This window comes from Gobio gobio, assembly GCF_949357685.1.
Source record: "Gobio gobio genome assembly, chromosome: 10".
In the NCBI taxonomy this organism is placed as follows: Eukaryota; Metazoa; Chordata; class Actinopteri; order Cypriniformes; family Gobionidae; genus Gobio; species Gobio gobio.
In genome coordinates this window covers 48,229,940-48,249,216 of record NC_137116.1, presented here as the reverse complement: position 1 = coordinate 48,249,216, position 19,277 = coordinate 48,229,940, and the positions used below count along the sequence as shown (strand labels likewise).

Here is a 19,277-nt window from a genome sequence, read left to right as displayed (position 1 = left end):
TTTATGGAGACCTCTAAGCATCTGTATACCCTATGGTGTGATTTATGCACATTTGTTCAAAATAGTCCGTATGGGCAGATTGTTCACATGATGTAGGCAAACGTTTTGTATTGTTTACATGACACATTCTCATCTTTTTTTCTGTTAGTTATTATCATGTTGGGCTGCATATTTTTCTTAAATACCTCAAAAATCTAAATGCCTAATGTTGGTTTGATTGCTTGTGTTACATAAAAAAAACAACTGACGTTGTAAATTTAATGCAGTTGCAGTTCGGTTTGCAATCTTTATGTGAAACGGGTTGGGTCGGGTATGGAATTAAGTTAGTGCTGCTGTCGTATAACGGGTCGGGCAGATGCGGGTTTACCAAACAGGGCCTGTGCAGGCATTTATTCAATCTGGTGTGTAAAACCTTTCTGGTCCTATAAAGTGACACAGGGTTTATTCATTAGACTTATGTCACAATAAACAAAAATCCATGATCCTGCTCATGGCATACATCTGTGAAGTGAAAACCTACTGCATCACATCCGAACCCTGCATAAGGCGACGGGTTTTCCCCAGAATCAAAATAGTTTTTTTTTTTTATTAAATGGTGATTGACAGCTTCCCAGAGGCTGAGTGAATGGAAAACAGGCTGTTACCATGGTGAACTCCTATTTCAATGCCCCTGCTGTTCTTCTGTTAGTGTAATAGTCCCATCATACCATTTAAGACAATTGTCTTAAAACCCTTGTCCCTGTATGGAAAACCATTTTTAGAGGCTCAGGAGAGACTGAGATCTTTGTATATGGGGTTTGACAGCAGTAGGTATCCGGATGACACTCTGAAGAGAGTTTTAAAAAATAAAAGGTAATTGCAGGGATGTGTATTTACTTCATCGTTGCCTTGACAACAGCAAAATAAAACATGCCGCATTATTTGCCGTTCAATTAATTCTTTAGTGCAGACTAGTAGACTAGATGATTTGATTAAATTATATTCTATAAAATCTTAGGAACAAAATGATAGATTATAACAGAGTGATGTCTGTACATTTGTCATATCGTGTGCTAGGACCAAGCCATAAAATTAATGAGGATAATTATCGCAAAATAATTTGCCTCGATGCGATTATAACAAAAGTTCGATAAATGTTCAATATAATGTTTTTGCCCCAAAAGCGGAATGAAAGAGAGCTACTCATTTGAACACGGCACACAAACCATTTATCCGCTCGGCACTAACGGCAGTGAAGCGCAAGCTTACTAGAGCAGATACATTTACTCGCTGACTGGTCGCGATTACACAAGCACTAAACAGCGCTGTGAGATCCAGTGAGAAGTGTTTGAATTCAGCAAAGAACACGACTGTCTCTGTGATTTTACAGCACTGACATTCTCAACAGCAATGACAAACATGAGAAACATTGTGCCATCATCTAGTTAGAAGGCATTTCAATCTACAAATCATCCTTTACCATGGATTTACTGTAGTAACACTAACTAGCCGGTCCACATTGTACAGCGGCCCACCGGAAAACATCTAGTTAAATTTTGCCATGGTAGTGAGGTACTATATGCATGTGTGGTGTTACCTATGGATATCATGATCTAAAAGAATAATAAGTCCTAACTCAAACAGTGTTTAAAGTTTTTACATATGCTACTGTAAATGTACATCTGCATCCAGAATCAAGCTACTGTCAAATGTGCATTTCTAAGAGACAAAACGCATAATAATAGATACACGTCATAAAAGTCAGGCAACACAAACTATCACCCGTTAGAACATGCAGAAATGAAGAAATACATTTTTCTAAAGATGTTTATTTAAACTTGAAAGAAATAAAGATTTGACATTTATCGTGATAGTTCTCAATATCAACTGATATGAAAAATCTTATCGTGATAATTTTTTGGCCATATCGCCCAGCCCTATCGTGTACTAACCTGGCTTGGTGCAACATGTTTCTAGCAAAATTTAGTTTTTCTGTCGGCACTGAAAGCAAAAATTCTGCATGCACAGCAAAATCAGTGCCTGTCATAAGATACATGTCAGTGCCTAATCATAAGATACATTTTGTACTTCTGTTCTCAGTGCTAAAAAGAGCCACCACCATAAAGAGAAGAGGGGTGGATGATGTTCGGAGAGCTCCAGAGGAACAATATGCTGACATCTCGTCTGTAGGTGAGTGGCTTCCTCCCCAACTCACCTTCATATCCTGTCTAGATGATGCCCTGCCCTCAAAATAAGGTGCATATTTACCGGTGTGTCAACTTTCAGATTAAATTCATATAGAACTGAAATAATAACCTAATTCATTCAAGAAGTGTACAAAAGTGGTTTTAAGTTGTTTTGCTTTTTGTACATTTGTTTTGTTCATCAGGGATGCCATTGAACAGAGTCAGCATACGCAGTGCTAAACGAGGACCAACATCCTATTTCCAACGGAAAGAACGCATGCTACGGATCTCCATTCGCCGTATGGTGAAGACTCACACCTTCTACTGGACCGTTCTGGGTCTGGTGGCCCTCAACACTCTCTGTGTAGCCATCGTGCATCACAAACAGCCTCCGTGGTTGTCTAGTCTTCTCTGTAAGACCACAAGCAAAATGAAACTTTTCTCACTATGCATATGCTGTCATACATGATCAAAAGTCATAACTTTAAAGTGGTTCCTTTCTATTGCAGACTATGCAGAGTTCCTGTTTCTGGGTCTGTTTCTCACTGAGATGTTTCTGAAGATGTATGGACTCGGGCCCAGACTCTATTTCCACTCATCCTTCAACTGCTTTGATTGTGGAGTAAGTGCATTTTCTGTCTTCCTTCCCATAATCTTCTTTGAAATGAAGGTAGCACAACAGGGTGTCAAAGAGTGTGTCAAAGAGGATCAAGGTGGTGACTCCAAAAATGAGTGTTCAAAATGTTTTTATTATTATTAAGAAACATAAAAGACATGCAAATAAAAAAGATCAGATGAAACTGTAGATCTTATTTGATCTATTTTGAAGTTATGCCTTGCCACTGGAGGCACAATGTAAATTTGAGGACCCAGCACTGAATATCAATATGTTGCTTTATTTAATTCATATTCATTTTTAGTTCTGGACTGTGCCACTTAATATATAATGATTCTCTGTTAGCTAATCTTTAATTTAATCAGAACATTTGTAGCTGGCCGCTTCCATGAGCACATATCCCATTACAGCTTTCTGTTTGACAACTATAAAACTTGTGTGATCAAATATCATCTAACATACAGTTAACATGAAAAGTAGCTGGTTTTAAGTCAATAATTTAATTAGTTTTAAGTGACTTATTGAATTATTTAAATGTCTGTATGAGCCACATCAGAGGTCTTGACTTTATTAAATGTAACCAACAATGAATTAAATAAATCTGATGAATTGATATTCAATTAATTTGTAAAACAAACAAAACAAGATATGTGTACATATATAATAAATTAAGAGAGTAGAATATAAACAAGTGTTTAAGGTGCAGTCACATTTACCATTTTACAGCTGGTGAATTTCAATAGTAATCCGTGCGTTCAGGAATTTTACGTGAGGGCGAAAGGTTTGCCCATGCAGTTTTGGCAGGGGGTTCAGGTTGATCTCACAGAATCATCGCATGAACTATCAGGAGGCATCTTGGTTTGAAAGTGACTTCTGTGTGAGTTGTGCTCCATACATTGCTACACTATTGACAACAGACAATGGCCCTTTTTAAAGGGTTAGTTCACCCAAAAATGAAAATGATGTCATTAATTACTCACCTAATTAATTACCTGTAAGACCTCCGTTCACCTTCGGAACACAAATGAAGATATTTTTGTTGAAAGCTGATGGCTGAGAAAGGCTTCAGATAGGCCTCCATTGGCATTCAGTACATTTACACTCCCAAGACCCATAAAAGGCACTAAAAACGTCGTTACAAAGTCCATCTCACCACAGTGGCTCTACAATAATTTTACGATGCGACGACAATAGTTTTTGTGCACAAAAAAAATCTAAATAACGCCTTTATCCAACTTGTTCTTGTCTTCTGTGTATGCCTCCAAGACGCATGCGCGAGAATATTACGCAGATCCGGCGTTCGGACACATGACCCAGAAGCGATTTGTTTACAAGCAGAGGAAGACACGCGTGTCTAAGCTGTTGAATTCTACATTGATCGTGCTTTAGGTCTCGCCGTAGTGCTCAAAATGGGGCTAAAGTGTGCATTTCATTGGATTCTCGAACGCCGGCGCTACGTCATATTCTCGCGCATGCGTCGTGGAGGCACACACGGAAGACAAGAAGAGGTGAATAAAGTCGTTATTTTGATCTTTTTTTTGCGCACAAAAACTATTGTCGTCGCTTTGTAAAATTATTGTAGAGCCACTGTGGTGAGATGGACTTTGTAACGACGTTTTAAGTGCCTTTTATGGGTCTTGGGAGTGTAAATGTATTGAATGCCAATGGAGGCCTATCTGAGGCCTTTCTCAGCCATCAGCTTTCAACAAAAATATCTTAATTTGTGTTCCGAATTCTCACGGGTGTTGAACGACATGAGGGTGAGTAATTAATGACATAATTTTCGGGTGAACTAACCCTTTAAGGAATTTTGCTAATGTGACTGCACCTTTTAGACAGTATATTTGCATGTCATTGGCCCTATTTCGAAGTGGTGAAATTCCTGAATTCCTTCCAGGTGATAGTAGGCAGCATTTTTGAGGTGCTCTGGGGGTTCTTCAGACCTGGCACATCCTTTGGAATCAGCGTTCTGCGTGCCTTGCGGTTGTTGAGAATTTTCAAGGTCACCAAGTAAGTGCAAGCTTACCTGAAATCACAGCCCTTTGGATTTGCCTCTTCCAGAGGCAATAATCTGTTTATTGACTTTGCTCAGTTCTGGATGTTCCCATGTTGAACTTGAGATGCTGCATTTATGTGTTGTTAAGGTACTGGGCATCCCTGAGGAACTTGGTTGTGTCTCTGATGAACTCCATGAAGTCCATTATCAGTTTGCTCTTCCTGCTTTTCCTCTTCATTGTGGTCTTTGCACTTCTGGGCATGCAGCTCTTTGGTGGAAGGTAATATCTTACCAGTCTGAGCACAGACAACCTCTGTAGACAGTTTAAAATGTGGACTTATGACTGAAAATATCTGAATGCTACACCTGTAGTTTTGTGTAGGGCTGTGCAGCAGAGCCAGTATCAATGTCTGTATTTGTATCTGTAACAATCTCCAAATTATTCAAACTGGAAGTGGGCGAGTCATTAACCAGAAGTCCGTAAAATTAATTGGGAAGTCGGTTTTTCATAGTTATCGTTTAACAAACATGCCTTGTATAACTGATAAAATATTTATTTTTTTAATTATAATTACAACCTTTCTTTAAATATCTTCTAATTGTCAGAGCCTATAGTCTCGTAGGCAGTGCTCTGACATGTAGCGCGGTTTTGCTGCGGGCGACCTGAGTTCAAGTCCCGCCCTTGGGAACTATCCCGATATTGATTAATAAATAGATGCGCAGAGACGGCAACATGGCAACATTTGATTTGCAACTGTGCTGTGCTCATTTCATTCATTAGTGTATCATATTGTACAAGGTTTAAAAGATTTAAATAGATATATTACATATTAGAAAATATGTATGATGTAGTATTTTAGTTGATATTACTGGAGGCGCACACCACGTAGAGACAGCAATGCGGCTATTTTATTCATAGAGTTTACACTCATTCACTTCACACTCATTATTGCATAGTGATTTTAGTGGGTTATGTATAATATCGTGCTATCCACTGGCTCACCTGTTATATAGCAAACACGAGGAGTGACTGTGTCTGCAGAATATGTTTCCTATTATTCGTTATTTGTTTTGAAGCCATTATCTGTGCCTTTTCGAATAAGGTATTCGGCTTCAGGAACATCCCTAGTTATGAGCTGCCCATTATGTCATATGCAATAACAATATAAAATCCCGAGCTTGCTTCGCTCCTGAGTCAACGACTCAAGTGTTCAGTCCACCATATTAAACATGCCAACAGATTTCATGCTAAAATGTAATGCTTAAAGTGGAACCATAACCCTGTGTGACAGGTGTAGCAAGACAATAGAAAATAGATCAGGCTCTCCAGTAGGTGAAAAGCAAATAATCTATAATTCAGTAACCTGGTCAGACACATGTTGAATAAAATGGCTTGCACACATGTCACATTTTCTTTCTTTCTTTCTTTTTTTTCTCTCCATAGGTTCATTTTTGAAGACTACACACCAACTAATTTTGACACTTTTCCAGCAGCCATCATGACAGTGTTTCAAGTAAGATTCCATCCAGTTGTAATCTGACTATAATGCATGTCTCCGGATGTTTCTTAGTGAAAAATAGCTTAGAAGGAAGGCTAATTAATTAGACCAAGATTTAATTGCACAGATAAAGAGGACATTTAGAACAGAGCAAGAACAAAAACCTACTTAGTCGCAAAACAGGATCTGAATCCAGATCAGAATCCCTTTATTAATGATGAAAATGCATAAATATACAGTAGTCCAGCACAGAAAAAATACCCTGAAATTAGGCTTAAGCAAAATGTGTAGATTTTGTTTATGTGGCAGTTTTATTGGAAAATAAGTGTAATTTTGACAAATGGATCTAAATGTGGTCAAATGTGTTCTTGGAACACCACTTATTGGTAGCTGAAAGGATTATCAAATTAGTCAAAATATTTCATAAACAAACATGCACAGGGAAGAATTTATTGTGTGAAAATTTGAGGAGCTTTCTGTCGAGTTACTCAGGCACAGATGCCATGTGGGCCTGGAATAAGTTCATTGTGTTTCCAGATTCTCACTGGCGAGGACTGGAATGAAGTCATGTACAATGGCATCCGCTCTCAAGGAGGAGTGAAGTCGGGGATGTGGTCATCTATCTACTTCATTGTTCTGACTTTGTTTGGAAATTGTATCCTTCATTTATTCTTTCTCTATCCGTCACCAGCAAAATCTTGTATATATTCTACACTATCTGGTGTGTGGCATGTACAGTATTAAATTTACTCAATGACCGTGAACAAATGTTAAAAGCTTTTGAAAATTGAAGATGTGGCTGTGATTTAATTTGAACAGTTTCAGAGCTGTTTCACTTATGCTTTCTGGGGGGTTATCGTTGAAAAAATATAATTTGATGTTCTTCAGGGTTTCCCTAAAGGCCTGAAGGTCAATTTTTAAGTCTACATGAAATCAAAGTTGGGTTGTTAACTTTCTCAACACACATTCCTGTTCTTACTGTGCAAGATTTGTCACCTACAATTTCCTTCGTGGTCTTTAATCAAAGTGTAACTTGCTCTGCTTTTCACCTTACATTATACAAGTTCTGTCATGAAACTCTAGATGGCGCAGGCTGATAGGTCCTTGCCTCAATTTATAGCGATCACATTGTTGTCTACATATCGCAGCTGATTTGTTGCTGTAGCATCAGCTGCCAATGGGCTTGAAATACTTTGCATTGTTTGCTGTTAGCAGTCTGCAGTGCGCTTTCAGAAACTGTCCACCTTCCCCAGCTCCACCTGTATAGATCTGCTACAGGGGTTATTCCATGTATGTTATACACTCACCTAAAGGATTATTAGGAACACCTGTTCAGTTTCTCATTAATGCAATTATCTAATCAACCAATCACATGGCAGTTGCTTCAATGCATTTAGGGGTGTGGTCCTGGTCAAGACAATCTCCTGAACTCCAAACTGAATGTCAGAATGGGAAAGAAAGGTGATTTTAGCAATTTTGAGCGTGGCATGGTTGTTGGTGCCAGACGGGCCGGTCTGAGTATTTCACAATCTGCTCAGTTACTGGGATTTTCACTCACAACCATTTCTAGGGTTTACAAAGAATGGTGTGAAAAGGGAAAAACATCCAGTATGCGGCAGTCCTTTGGTCGAAAATGCCTTGTTGATGCTAGAGGTCAGAGGAGAATGGGCCAACTGATTCAAGCTGATAGAAGAGCAACTTTGACTGAAATAACCACTCGTCACAACCGAGGTATGCAGCAAAGCATTTGTGAAGCCACAACATGCACAACCTTGAGGCGGATGGGCTACAACAGCAGAAGACCCCACCGGGTACCGCTCATCTCCACTACAAATAGGAAAAAAGAGGCTACAATTTGTACGAGCTCACCAAAATTGGACAGTTGAAGACTGGAAAAATGTTGCCTGGTCTGATGAGTCTCGATTTCTGTTGAGACATTCAGATGGTAGAGTCAGAATTTGGCGTAAACAGAATGAGAACATGGATCCGTCATGCCTTGTTACCACTGTGCAGGCTGGTGGTGGTGGTGTAATGGTGTGGGGGATGTTTTCTTGGCACACTTTAGGCCCCTTAGTGCCAATTGGGCATCGTTTAAATGCCACGGCCTACCTGAGCATTGTTTCTGACAATGTCCATCCCTTTATGACCACCATGTACCCATCCTCTGATGGCTACTTCCAGCAGGATAATGCACCATGTCACAAAGCTTGAATAATTTCAAATTGGTTTCTTGAACATGACAATGAGTTCACTGTACTAAAATGCCCCCCACAGTCACCAGATCTCAACCCAATAGCGCATCTTTGGGATGTAGTGGAACGGGAGCTTCGTGCTCTCGATGTGCATCCCACAAATCTCCATCAACTACAAGATGCTATCCTTTCAATATGGGCCAACATTTCTAAAGAATGCTTTCAGCACCTTGTTGAATCAATGCCACGTAGAATTAAGGAAGTTCTGAAGGCGAAAGGGGGTCAAACACATTATTAGTATGGTGTTCCTAATAATCCTTTAGTTGAGTGTATGTGCTGCAGCAACATGTCTTACTTGCTCACAGCAGCATGTCTGTGAATGTATTGGCAGTAGCAAGTCTCTGTACTTGCTCTGCAGCAGCAATAATCAACAGCAGCAGCGAAGCAGATCTATTCCGTCAAGACCAATACAGTCACATTGCCACATCCATTACCATACCTATCTCTCTGAGAGTTGTCATGACAGAACTAAGCTTGGTTTCTTAAACTCTCCAACCAAGATTAGTGCATTTTAACTTTAAAGTCTCTGCTGGTATTATAATATGCTGGTTTAAATATATTCTTCTTAGTTTTGGTGGTTATTGCTGCAAAAAATCCATGACAAAATTGTCAGATACACTACTCAACGTCTTCTTGGCTATCGCTGTTGACAATTTGGCCAATGCGCAGGAGCTCACAAAGGTATATCCAGCATGATTCTTTTAGCTTTATATGTTAAAGGATTTGTAAGGCAGTTGAATAATGAATGATGCCTTTCTGTTCCGAAGGATGAAGAGGAGGAGGAAGAGGCGTTTAATCAAAAACATGCCCTGCAGAAAGCCAAGGAGGTTGGGCCCATGTCCTCTTTCATGTGCTCAGAGTAAGTGAACCAAGTACATCCTTGCCTGCTGCATTCGCCCTCTCACAGAGATGCTAATGTACCAACTAACACTACTAACACCAGTCTTATGTCTGGGATATTTTTAGTGGGGTTCCGGAGATATCTAAATTGGCACATCTGCCAAAATATACCTGTAGGACTTCAATACCTGGCCAAATTGACTTAGATGCACTTGCTAGATTCTAGACTCTACAGGCACATTGCTATACGTTTGCCAGTGAAGTTTTTGCTTCTACAGATATTTCTTTCAGTCTGTACCCTTCAAATCAAATGTTACACAGTTGTTGAGCTAAAATATCTAAAACCTTAACCCAAGTTAGTCTGAACCAGTTTGAATTGATTCAGCGGTGGGCTGCAAATTTTTGCTGAATGAGAGTAATTTAGAAACAAGTATTAGGACTTTGAGGGCTTTGCTTTTCCAGCTAGTATGCAAGAGGCAGTTACTTGAGACCAATACAACTTTGTTTCCCATTGTTGAGGGTTGTACACAATGTTCTTTCGGTTGATTGCGTAGGGATTTTTGGGGCTCTTTATTCTCAAAGCACAATAATTTGCCTCAAAATCAACAGCAAGTTGTCATAGCAACCGGCAAGCTTCCCAGTCTTTGCAGGGATGAGTCTATTCTGTTGTCATAGAGACTATTTTGTTCACATCAAAAGGAAAATTACAGAGTTTTAATGCCTTTACATTGGTCAGCCAAGATATGTATTCATATGTTATTTCATTTTCAAGAACATAAGAGGCATCCAGCTAGCCTTAATCTCAAGACATATTAATTGAATCAGATGTCTAAAAAGGGTGAAACTGGAGCTCACACACAGATGCATCTTTCTGTGATTTTGGGAACTTAACACTGCATGGATGTGATGTCAGACTCCTGGAGATGAGCATGTGCAAGATGGAATGACATGCGTCCCCGACGTTATAATCCAATTACCTTTACATCTCTTGATTGATCATAGATACTTTAGAAGCTCACTTTTGCACATTTGCTTTTCATTGATAGCATAATACATTTAACTTGTATAACTACATTTAATACATATGACTTGAGTGAGTTTGATTTGCTGATGCTTATTTGAGTGAGTATATCAAGAAGTTGAAGTTCTTGTAAGCATGGATTCACCTCTACAAACATGTTGTTTCATGCTGGAGGTGATACTATACAGGGTTCTTTCTGAACCCAGTAGCAATATGTGCTGCGACTAGAAAGGGTGAAAAGTTAAGCCAGAATGAAGTTTTCAGTCAAGAAATGTAAAAGCAGGATCCAAAATTAACTTTTTGCTACACCTGCCTATGGCGAGTAATATGAGAAAAAATAATAGTTACATATTTCTTAACAGTCATGAATATGTGTGTATATATATTGTCCTTTTGACAATTGATTTATTTAGCTGTTTTCATTGCCTATTAGTGGCAAATAGCACAAACAGCATCTTGTGGCACTCACAGCATCATGTACACGATGAGTCAGTTTCCATCTCTGTCATTTTGTGGCTTCATGTGTCACCACATGGAGTTCTAGAGAAAAAGAGTTAATCCCAGCCTTGTAGATACAATTCTCATGGAAAGTTTCCCATTGAGATTAAAGTTTTTAGAAGACACATGAATCGTGTCAGATATTTTTAGTAGATAGTTTGTATATTTTTGATTTAAAGACATTCACTTATGTCTGAATTGAATTGGAATATAATACATTATTTCTTATAGTTACTGGCCATTGGCAAATTTTACACAAATGCAAGTTCTTATTTGTATTTGGTGCATGGCACGTGTTATATTTGGACCCTGTGTAAACATTTGTTGTAATATATATACATTTATATTTTTTTATTATTTTGGGCATGCTCACAATTTGCAATAACTAATAACAAATGTTTGTGGTGAGTGTTATTGTATAGAAAAGAGGCTTTTTGTCATTATTGAGCAATAAGAAATACGACTTTAATGTTTGCTGGACAATTACTGAAAACAAAACCATACAAAAAACACTCTGTATGAAGCAATGGAGGCCATGCCTTTGTCAGAACAAATCGGTATGATGTGAATACCACAGGGTCTCTTCTCTACTGCATTTTGGGAGATAATGTGAGAGCTGGTTGTCAGTGAACTCAGACTGGAAATTGTGGCCTGTGGCATTTGGATTTTGCATGTTTACTTTAAAACTAAACAGAGGCTGTTGTAGCATGTCCGAAAGTGCTTGACGAGAACTGAGAAATGAATGCATGTCTTCCGTTAGCATGACAATTATGGACGTCATACCTGGGAAATGCATATGTATGACTAGTTGACTACTAAATAAATCAGGGTGCTCTCTCTTTCTGATATTGTGTGCTTATGCATATGAATCCCATTTATATATGTCTTATATCTGTGCCATGTTTCTTACTGTCTCAGCATTTCAAAATGTTCCAGAATACTGTATTTGTTGCTTCTAATATATCTACCATCATGTTTGTCATGTTACGCTTTGCTGCCTTGTTACATAGCCCAAAACAAAAACTTTGTTTAACTTTAATTTATTATCAACAATAGTATAAATGTTAAATGTAAAAATAAAAAAAACACCTTTTTAATGGCTATAATAGAGCATTGAAATACTATTTTGTCTGGATTTTTGTCAATTAACTTTTTGGGCTGTGATGCTTGGCTTGTTTTGTCCCTGTTCTCAAAAGCACTAATGTCTTGTTTTCAACCAATCGCTCATTGATTACACGGACCTCACAAGAGTACAAGTGCCAGTAAGTAATAGTCTGTTTATTTCAATTTTAACATTCAGCACCACCTAATTTATTAATCTGGGTGAAGCTTTCTGTTCTGCCATCTTTATCAAATGTCTGATTTCACATTTTCAACTCTAATCTTTGGTTGGATTTGATTTGTCAATTTCCTGCAATGATATTTCACTCTTTTTTCTCTCTCCATTCTGAATCAACTCTATTTCCAGTTTCGCTGTTTCGTTATTCACTTTTATATCGCAACTCTATCCAGTTGTTTTCCATCTCTGCCGTCTTAACAAGCTGGACCATGAATTCCAGTCACACAAAAACACAAAGTCACTAAAACAGAATTAAAGGACCCTTTCTACCATGAGTTGCAAAGTACTTTTTAATAGCAATAATAGCAATACTTTAGTTCTCATGTTCAGCTACCCTGCTGACTAGACCACCTGGACACCATCATGATGTTGTTGATGTTGTTTTTTTCAATGCCAGTCCCCTTATACATTTCTTAATTAGCCGATATAAATTTCTTGGTGAACCAGCTTTTAATTCAATGTTCTAAGCCAGTGGTTCTCAACTTGGTGGAAGGTGTGTTTTGTGCAATTAATTATTGGCTGCCAAGAGCAGGAGACCATCGTTACATTTTGAAACCAAACATTCAAACTGTAAAGATAATTTTAAACTAAGAGTACATTTTGCTATTCATAGTTTTCACGTAACGTCACACGCTTATAGGAATACCCACCTGGAGGGCAAAACAAGGCTATCCTCCGGTGCCCGCCAGTCATTTTTTACCAGGTTTGTAGTCAGTATTAATGCAGTAAGACAGTGATATTAAAAGACCAAATTCAATATATACCTTATTGATTATTCATACTTTGTACAGGAAAGCAGATGAACACTATATACTACAGATGAACAATATTAGTGCAACACAAGGTTTATCGTTAAGAGTTATAAAGAAAAAGCATTGCATTCATATTCTGGGCACATCTGCTCGCCTGTATATAGTATGCATCATAAAAAAGATGTAAACTGAATATGATCTTTTAATATCATTGTTTTAGTACATTACGGCACTTTAAGGGTGGGTTGCACAAATAAGGATGCTTTAGCCTGTTGTCTGTTGTACCCTCCGCCTGTGCTGCTTCTGCAGTAATGCGGTTGATGTACCGGTCTGTCGTGGTGAAGAAGGAGCTGAGCTGTAAGGCGAAGCTCTCGATTTACTGGTTGATCTACGTTCCTACTCTCACCTATGGTCATGAGCTGTGGGTCATGACCGAAAGGACAAGATCCCGGATACAGGCGGCCAAAATGAGCTTTCTCTGCAGGGTGGCTGGGCGCTCCCTTAGAGATAGGGTGAGAAGCTCTGTCACTCGGGAGGAGCTCAGAGTAGAGCCATTGCTCCTCCACATCGAGAGGAGCCAGCTGAGGTTGCTCGGGCATCTATTTCGGATGCCTCCTGGACGCCTTCCCAGGGAGATGTTCCGGGCACGTCCCACCGGGAGGAGACCCCCGGGGAAGACCTAGGACACACTGGAGGGATTATGTCTCCAGGCTGGCCTGGGAGAGCCTAAGTATTCCCCCGGAAGAGCTGGAGGAAGTGTCTAGGGAGAAGGAAGTCTGGGCATCTCTGCTTAGACTGTTGCCCCCACGACCTGGCCCGGATAAGTTATGGATGATTAGCTGTATACGGATGATAAGCAGAACATGCATCTTGTTCACATATTTTTGTTTTAAGATGGAAATTTGACAGGCTTGTGCTGCAGTTTAATGCCGTTCTATCGTGGTTTTGCCCTCCAGCGCTCCGCGACAGTCACGTGACTGAAAACTATGAATTCAGCTGTAATATCTGTTGACTTTGCATATTGTTGGGCCTAAACAGCTCATGGTAATACAATGAAATATTTTTCATTGTTTGATTTTAAGGATGTTTTTGGTTATTTCAAATAAACATTTCTTGGAAGCTAAGAAATTAATATATATACCAATAAACCAATCAATTAATGTTCATTTATTCATCATATTATCATTTTGCTTATTTTTTTTATGCTAAACATTTATTTAGGTCTCACTTGATGTCCAATGTAATATTGAGTCCTAAAGCGAAACCAACTGAGAACCACTGGACTGAGCTAGTCTTTTCAGAAGGGTAGAAAGGGTTTTGTACTGCTAATTATTGATAAGGTAATGTAAATGATTGTTGTGGCATGGTTGTTGAAATATTTCTTTTGCCACCCATTATCATTGAGTGTCCTCTCTTTTTTTCCTCAGGAGGAGGAGGAGGCCCTACCTGTACAGGAAGCGTGCAATTCACCGGAGCCGTGCGGCCTACTCCTTCGAGGATTCAGAGAGTCTGGCTGATGCTCGTCCACTCAATGCCTCTAACTCTTTCATGTCCAGGAGAGAGAGAAGGAGGAGGTTGACCATGTCAGTTTGGGAGCAGAGGACCAGCCAACTGCGCCGCCACAGGCAGATGTCCAGCCGTGAGATCCTGTTCAGCAGCCCGAGTGAAGAGCAAGATGGACCACCTGGCTGCCTTCACAACCGGACCACTGGGATATCTCCATCTGACAGCAAGCTCAGAGACATCGAGACCACTACAACCACCACCATGCCGGAGGCTACCTTAGAGCCACCCATGCCTATGGACATGCCTGTGGATGAACAATCTCTGTCCATTTCTATCCCCGAACCCCCTTTAGCTATTCCAATACCGGAGCCACCAATGCCTGCAGACGTATCCCTTCCTGAACCCCCAGTGACACTGAATCTACCCCTAACAGAGCCATCTGAATCAAAGACCTCACCCGAGGGCACTCTAGACATCAACAACCATTGCCCTAGACTGAATGGGAACAGGCGGCAGCGGGCAGTCCGTAAGTACAGGCCTCCTGTGATGGGGGACACGCTGACCGCTGATATGGGGCCCAGACCCCGACGCCCACGCCACCGTGAATCTCACACAGATGCCAGGGGCAAAGAGACACAACAGGGAGATGGCGGTGTTGACAGTAGAGAACAAAGACCAGGGAATGAGGGAGATAAAAAGGAATCAAAGAATGATGGAGAGATCAGTTCAGATGGCAGAGTGCTTGAACAGAGGTGATTTGTTTAAGTATTAGTTTTGTTTTATATGCCCTGTTTTGATTTATATAAATGTATAAATTATATACACAACAATTTAAAAGTTTAGGGTCAGCACAATTTTTTTTAAAGAAATAAATTGCATGCAATTGTTGCACAATGTTGAGGAACAGACGTGAATGTCACAGGGTTCCTACACAGTTTAGAAAAGTATGAAATTTGATTTTAGTATTTTCCAGGTCTGGAAAAGCATGGAAAAAAGAAAATGTTTCTGTTTCCAGACTAATGGCCCTAGTCTGTTTTCTAACATTTTAAATTGAGAATTTCTAAAATGAAGTGCTTACTTTTCATGAAAAGTGTGAAAGCATTATCAAACATAATCCTATACTTTTCTTCATTCAGGCTTGTTTGTTTGCAGTGTTGTCAAAAGTGGCAGTATATCGGTACCAAGTCAGTACTGAAACTTTAAGTATGTAATGATACCAGTGGCGGCTGTTTTCAATCGGTCCTGTGTGTATTTGTGTGAGCTCTCTAAGAAGAATGTCAAAGGTTTCTATTTACAGAGGAGACTGTCCTCCTCTATAGGTCGTTTTTGCAAGCACCTTGTTATGACCTATATTTACGTATTTAAAGAAATGATGTATGACCGCTTTACCAATCAAAATGAGTGTTAATTTAAATGCAATGTGTGGACTTTTTACACGGCCCCTTACCCGCCATTTGTCCTATTTGCATTTAGCAAAATTCATTTCCATTTATGCATTTGGCAGACGCATTGGAAAGTGATTTATTGTGCATATACACTTTATGAGCATGTGCGTTCCCTGGGATCGAACCCACGATCGCATTGTGTTGTATAACACAATGCTCTACCAATTGAGCTACACAAAACCCAAATTATGATGTAGATAAAAGGGTACAATGTATTAAAATGAAAGTGTCCTGTTGTTGCAACTTGGGCGCAACTTTAGTAAACGTTCGTATGGGTTGTATTTCAGGGAAGTGTCAAACGACCTATACGGGCGTATTGGTTGGAGGACATCAATGTGTTTTCACAGCATTGAGCATTGTAGCAATTAGCCCAGGGGTGTCCAGTCCTGCTCCTGGAGGGCCACTGTCCTGCAGAGTTTGGCTCTGACCCCAGTTAAACACACCTTAGCCAGCTAATCAAGGTATTACTAGCACACTAGAAACTTCCTGGCAGGTGTGTTGAGTTAAGTTGGAGCTAAACTCTGCAGGACAGTGGCCCTCCAGGACCGAGTTTGAACACCCAGGCATTAGACAATGACAAGCACATCTGACTGGCTATTGCATTCATATGCTCAATAAACATGTCTAAGTTAGTGAGAATCCACTCCATACAGGAGTGAACACATGAACAGCTATATTCACATCACAACATAGTGACAGCTTAAATTAATTTAACATATACCTTATGGTCAAATACCCAGTATCACTTGTTGAGAGTTTGGAGAGAGAAATTGTGCTATTAACTTCTCCCCTTCCACAGGCAGAACAAACCAGACAACTCTGAATCATCAGTGCCAAAACCAGCCAATTCCCCCTGCAAAAACCCACCGCAGGACTCGGAACCTGCAACTCTACAGCTCACTGAGAGCATACTCCAGCAGTCCCCAAAGGCCACTATGGGTGCCGGTGAGATGGATAATAACAACCACGGATCCTTGAATCAGGATAAGTCATCCCTCAACACCAGCATTATGATAGAGGTCACCGACACTCAGCCATCCATGGAGCTGACATCCATTACGGGTTAGAGCATCCCTGCACCTCTGATATCGCTACTGATAAGACCAGCTTAGACTAATTGCTGCTGGTTAGTGCTGGATTGGTGCTGGTCTAGCTAGAGGAGCTGAGCCAATTTTTTTGGTCACCAGCAAAGACATGGCCATTAGCATGTTCTTTCTGATGAAGCTGGTTGGCGAAGACAATTTTGCTGGTTAAGCTACTTCAAATTCCTTAAAGGGGAACCTGTTCAGTCCTCAAGAGTAAAGACTGCGGGTCTATAGTGATCGCTACTGAATGGCACTTTGTATTTTTAGAACGGTTATAGCCAAATATATGTCGAAAGAACTATTAACCAAAAACGAACACTAAACACTGGCTTTACTAGTAAGTTAGCCAAATCACACACAGAACCATGTTTAGCATGCCTGTAGATAAACAATACATAAAAGCTCTAATCAAAGAATCATTTACACTAATGCCAAGTTCGCTGTTGAGATTTTAACGTTAGTGTTTGTAACGTTAGGTGTTCGTTGGATAACGTTAAGTATGAATGAGCATTTAACAGACTGGTTTGCAGAACAGTGTTGTCATCTGTTTACTTCCTTGCTACTTCCTGTATTACAGGAAAACACATCGATGAAAAATAAATCAGACTTACATGTTGTGGCCCGTAAACAGCATCTGTTTGTAAATCCATCTTTCAGGACAAGCCGTTGTGCAAATCCTGCATTGAACTCGCGAAGATTGTAGAAGTTTTCCTCCGTGAAATGTGCAGCGGGAGGCGCGCCCGTCGTGCATGATTCACACTGGCAGTGTTCGTATCACTGAACCGCTGCTCATGAATTGCAACGGACGAATATTGTCCATAATGTATCATTTTCCAGTCTTCTCCTCCGACCCTGTCTGTCTTGTGATTTATGATGGGCAGCATATATCTGCGACCTGTTCCCCTCTGTCTCCTAGACACATGCATATAACATGCTGTATGTTAAACGCTCTGCAACGCACCCCCGTCTCTAGGAAGGCTGAACAAAGCAAGTACCCCAGACCTGCAATCCGGATGAAAATAACAGCGTTTCGTCGGCATTGCAGCAACACCACTCCAGCCTAACTATACCACAACAACAGCGATAGAAAATGCCCCCCCCCCCCCCCCCTTATTTAATATTATCAGAGGAGGGGTTTATGTAAATATTGATGTCACCAACCCTGGAGGAATGTCTGTAGTTGCCTAGCGGCCGTTTGCTGTAGTCCTTAGAAATGGATTTATTTAAAAGCAAATATCTCCCTTTGCTTTAAACTTTGAACGTTGTAACTTTGCAGATGTTGTTTATGCTCAATCAGCAACATTACACGCTAGCTAAAGTTAGAAAAGTGAAATCGTGGTTTACCACCCCTTTAAAACACCATCATCCAAAAACATGACCTGCGAGACCATGCAAGAATTTTCAGTAGGGAAAGTACACAAATAAAAACGTATATGGTTTTATGTTACCTAGACATTTCCGAACAAATGTTGTGCCTACACCATATATATATATATATATATATATATATATATATATATATATATATATATATATATATATACCCATAACAATATTTTAGTGTTGTGATCGACTTGTTAGAGACATTCTTGTCAATTCAAGTCACCTTTATTTATATAGCGCTTTATACAATACAGGTTGTTTCAAAGCAGCTTTACAGTGATAACAGGAAAATGAGTGATAACAGGAATAAGTCGGTTCAGTGTTGATTCAGTTCCATTGTAAAGATCATCAATTATTAAATTAGTTCATTTAATCTATAAAGCAGTTCTGCAAAAAAAAATATGTCCAGCTCAGTTCAGTTCTCATGCAGCAGAATCAGTACAGTAATATTGTTAATATTGCTTGTTATTGTTGATTATTGTATGCATTGTTTCTTAACACTAGTTACAAGTTACTTTATACAATACTTTTATATCATAAATGAGTTAATCTTCAGATTTGACTTTGGCTTTTTTTCCATTGTATTTCTAAGACTCAAAATAGACAATGCCTCTAAATTGCTGATTGATTTTAATAGATCTATAATATGTATATAATATTATAAAATGCTATTATATTAATTTTATCTATATAAAATCTATAATAGTTATACTATATTATAACTATCTATATTTATATGCTGTTACTTTGTGCAGCAGTCTTCTTTTGAGTCATACTGAGATTAAATAAAAAACATTCAATTTGAGCTGTTCGATTCGTATTATAGATAGAAGATCCTTAATAGATAGATAGATATCTGTAATATCTATAATATATTTGT

The 19,277-nt window shown here is 39.3% G+C and overlaps 1 protein-coding gene across 1 annotated transcript in view; it reads left to right on the top strand.

Moving 5' to 3' along the window:
- cacna1ea (calcium channel, voltage-dependent, R type, alpha 1E subunit a) overlaps positions 1–19,277 on the top strand; it is a gene marked incomplete at its 5' end in the record, with an annotated part of 151,052 nt that overhangs the window by 103,877 nt on the left and 27,898 nt on the right. The window contains 11 exons of the mRNA XM_079827079.1: positions 2,080–2,169; positions 2,369–2,578; positions 2,675–2,787; positions 4,679–4,791; positions 4,926–5,057; positions 6,222–6,291; positions 6,814–6,931; positions 9,142–9,209; positions 9,296–9,387; positions 14,406–15,236; positions 16,729–16,991. Of these exons, the coding sequence (XP_079683205.1) occupies positions 2,080–2,169; positions 2,369–2,578; positions 2,675–2,787; positions 4,679–4,791; positions 4,926–5,057; positions 6,222–6,291; positions 6,814–6,931; positions 9,142–9,209; positions 9,296–9,387; positions 14,406–15,236; positions 16,729–16,991 (2,100 nt within the window). The remainder of the gene's footprint in view (positions 1–2,079; positions 2,170–2,368; positions 2,579–2,674; positions 2,788–4,678; positions 4,792–4,925; positions 5,058–6,221; positions 6,292–6,813; positions 6,932–9,141; positions 9,210–9,295; positions 9,388–14,405; positions 15,237–16,728; positions 16,992–19,277) is intronic.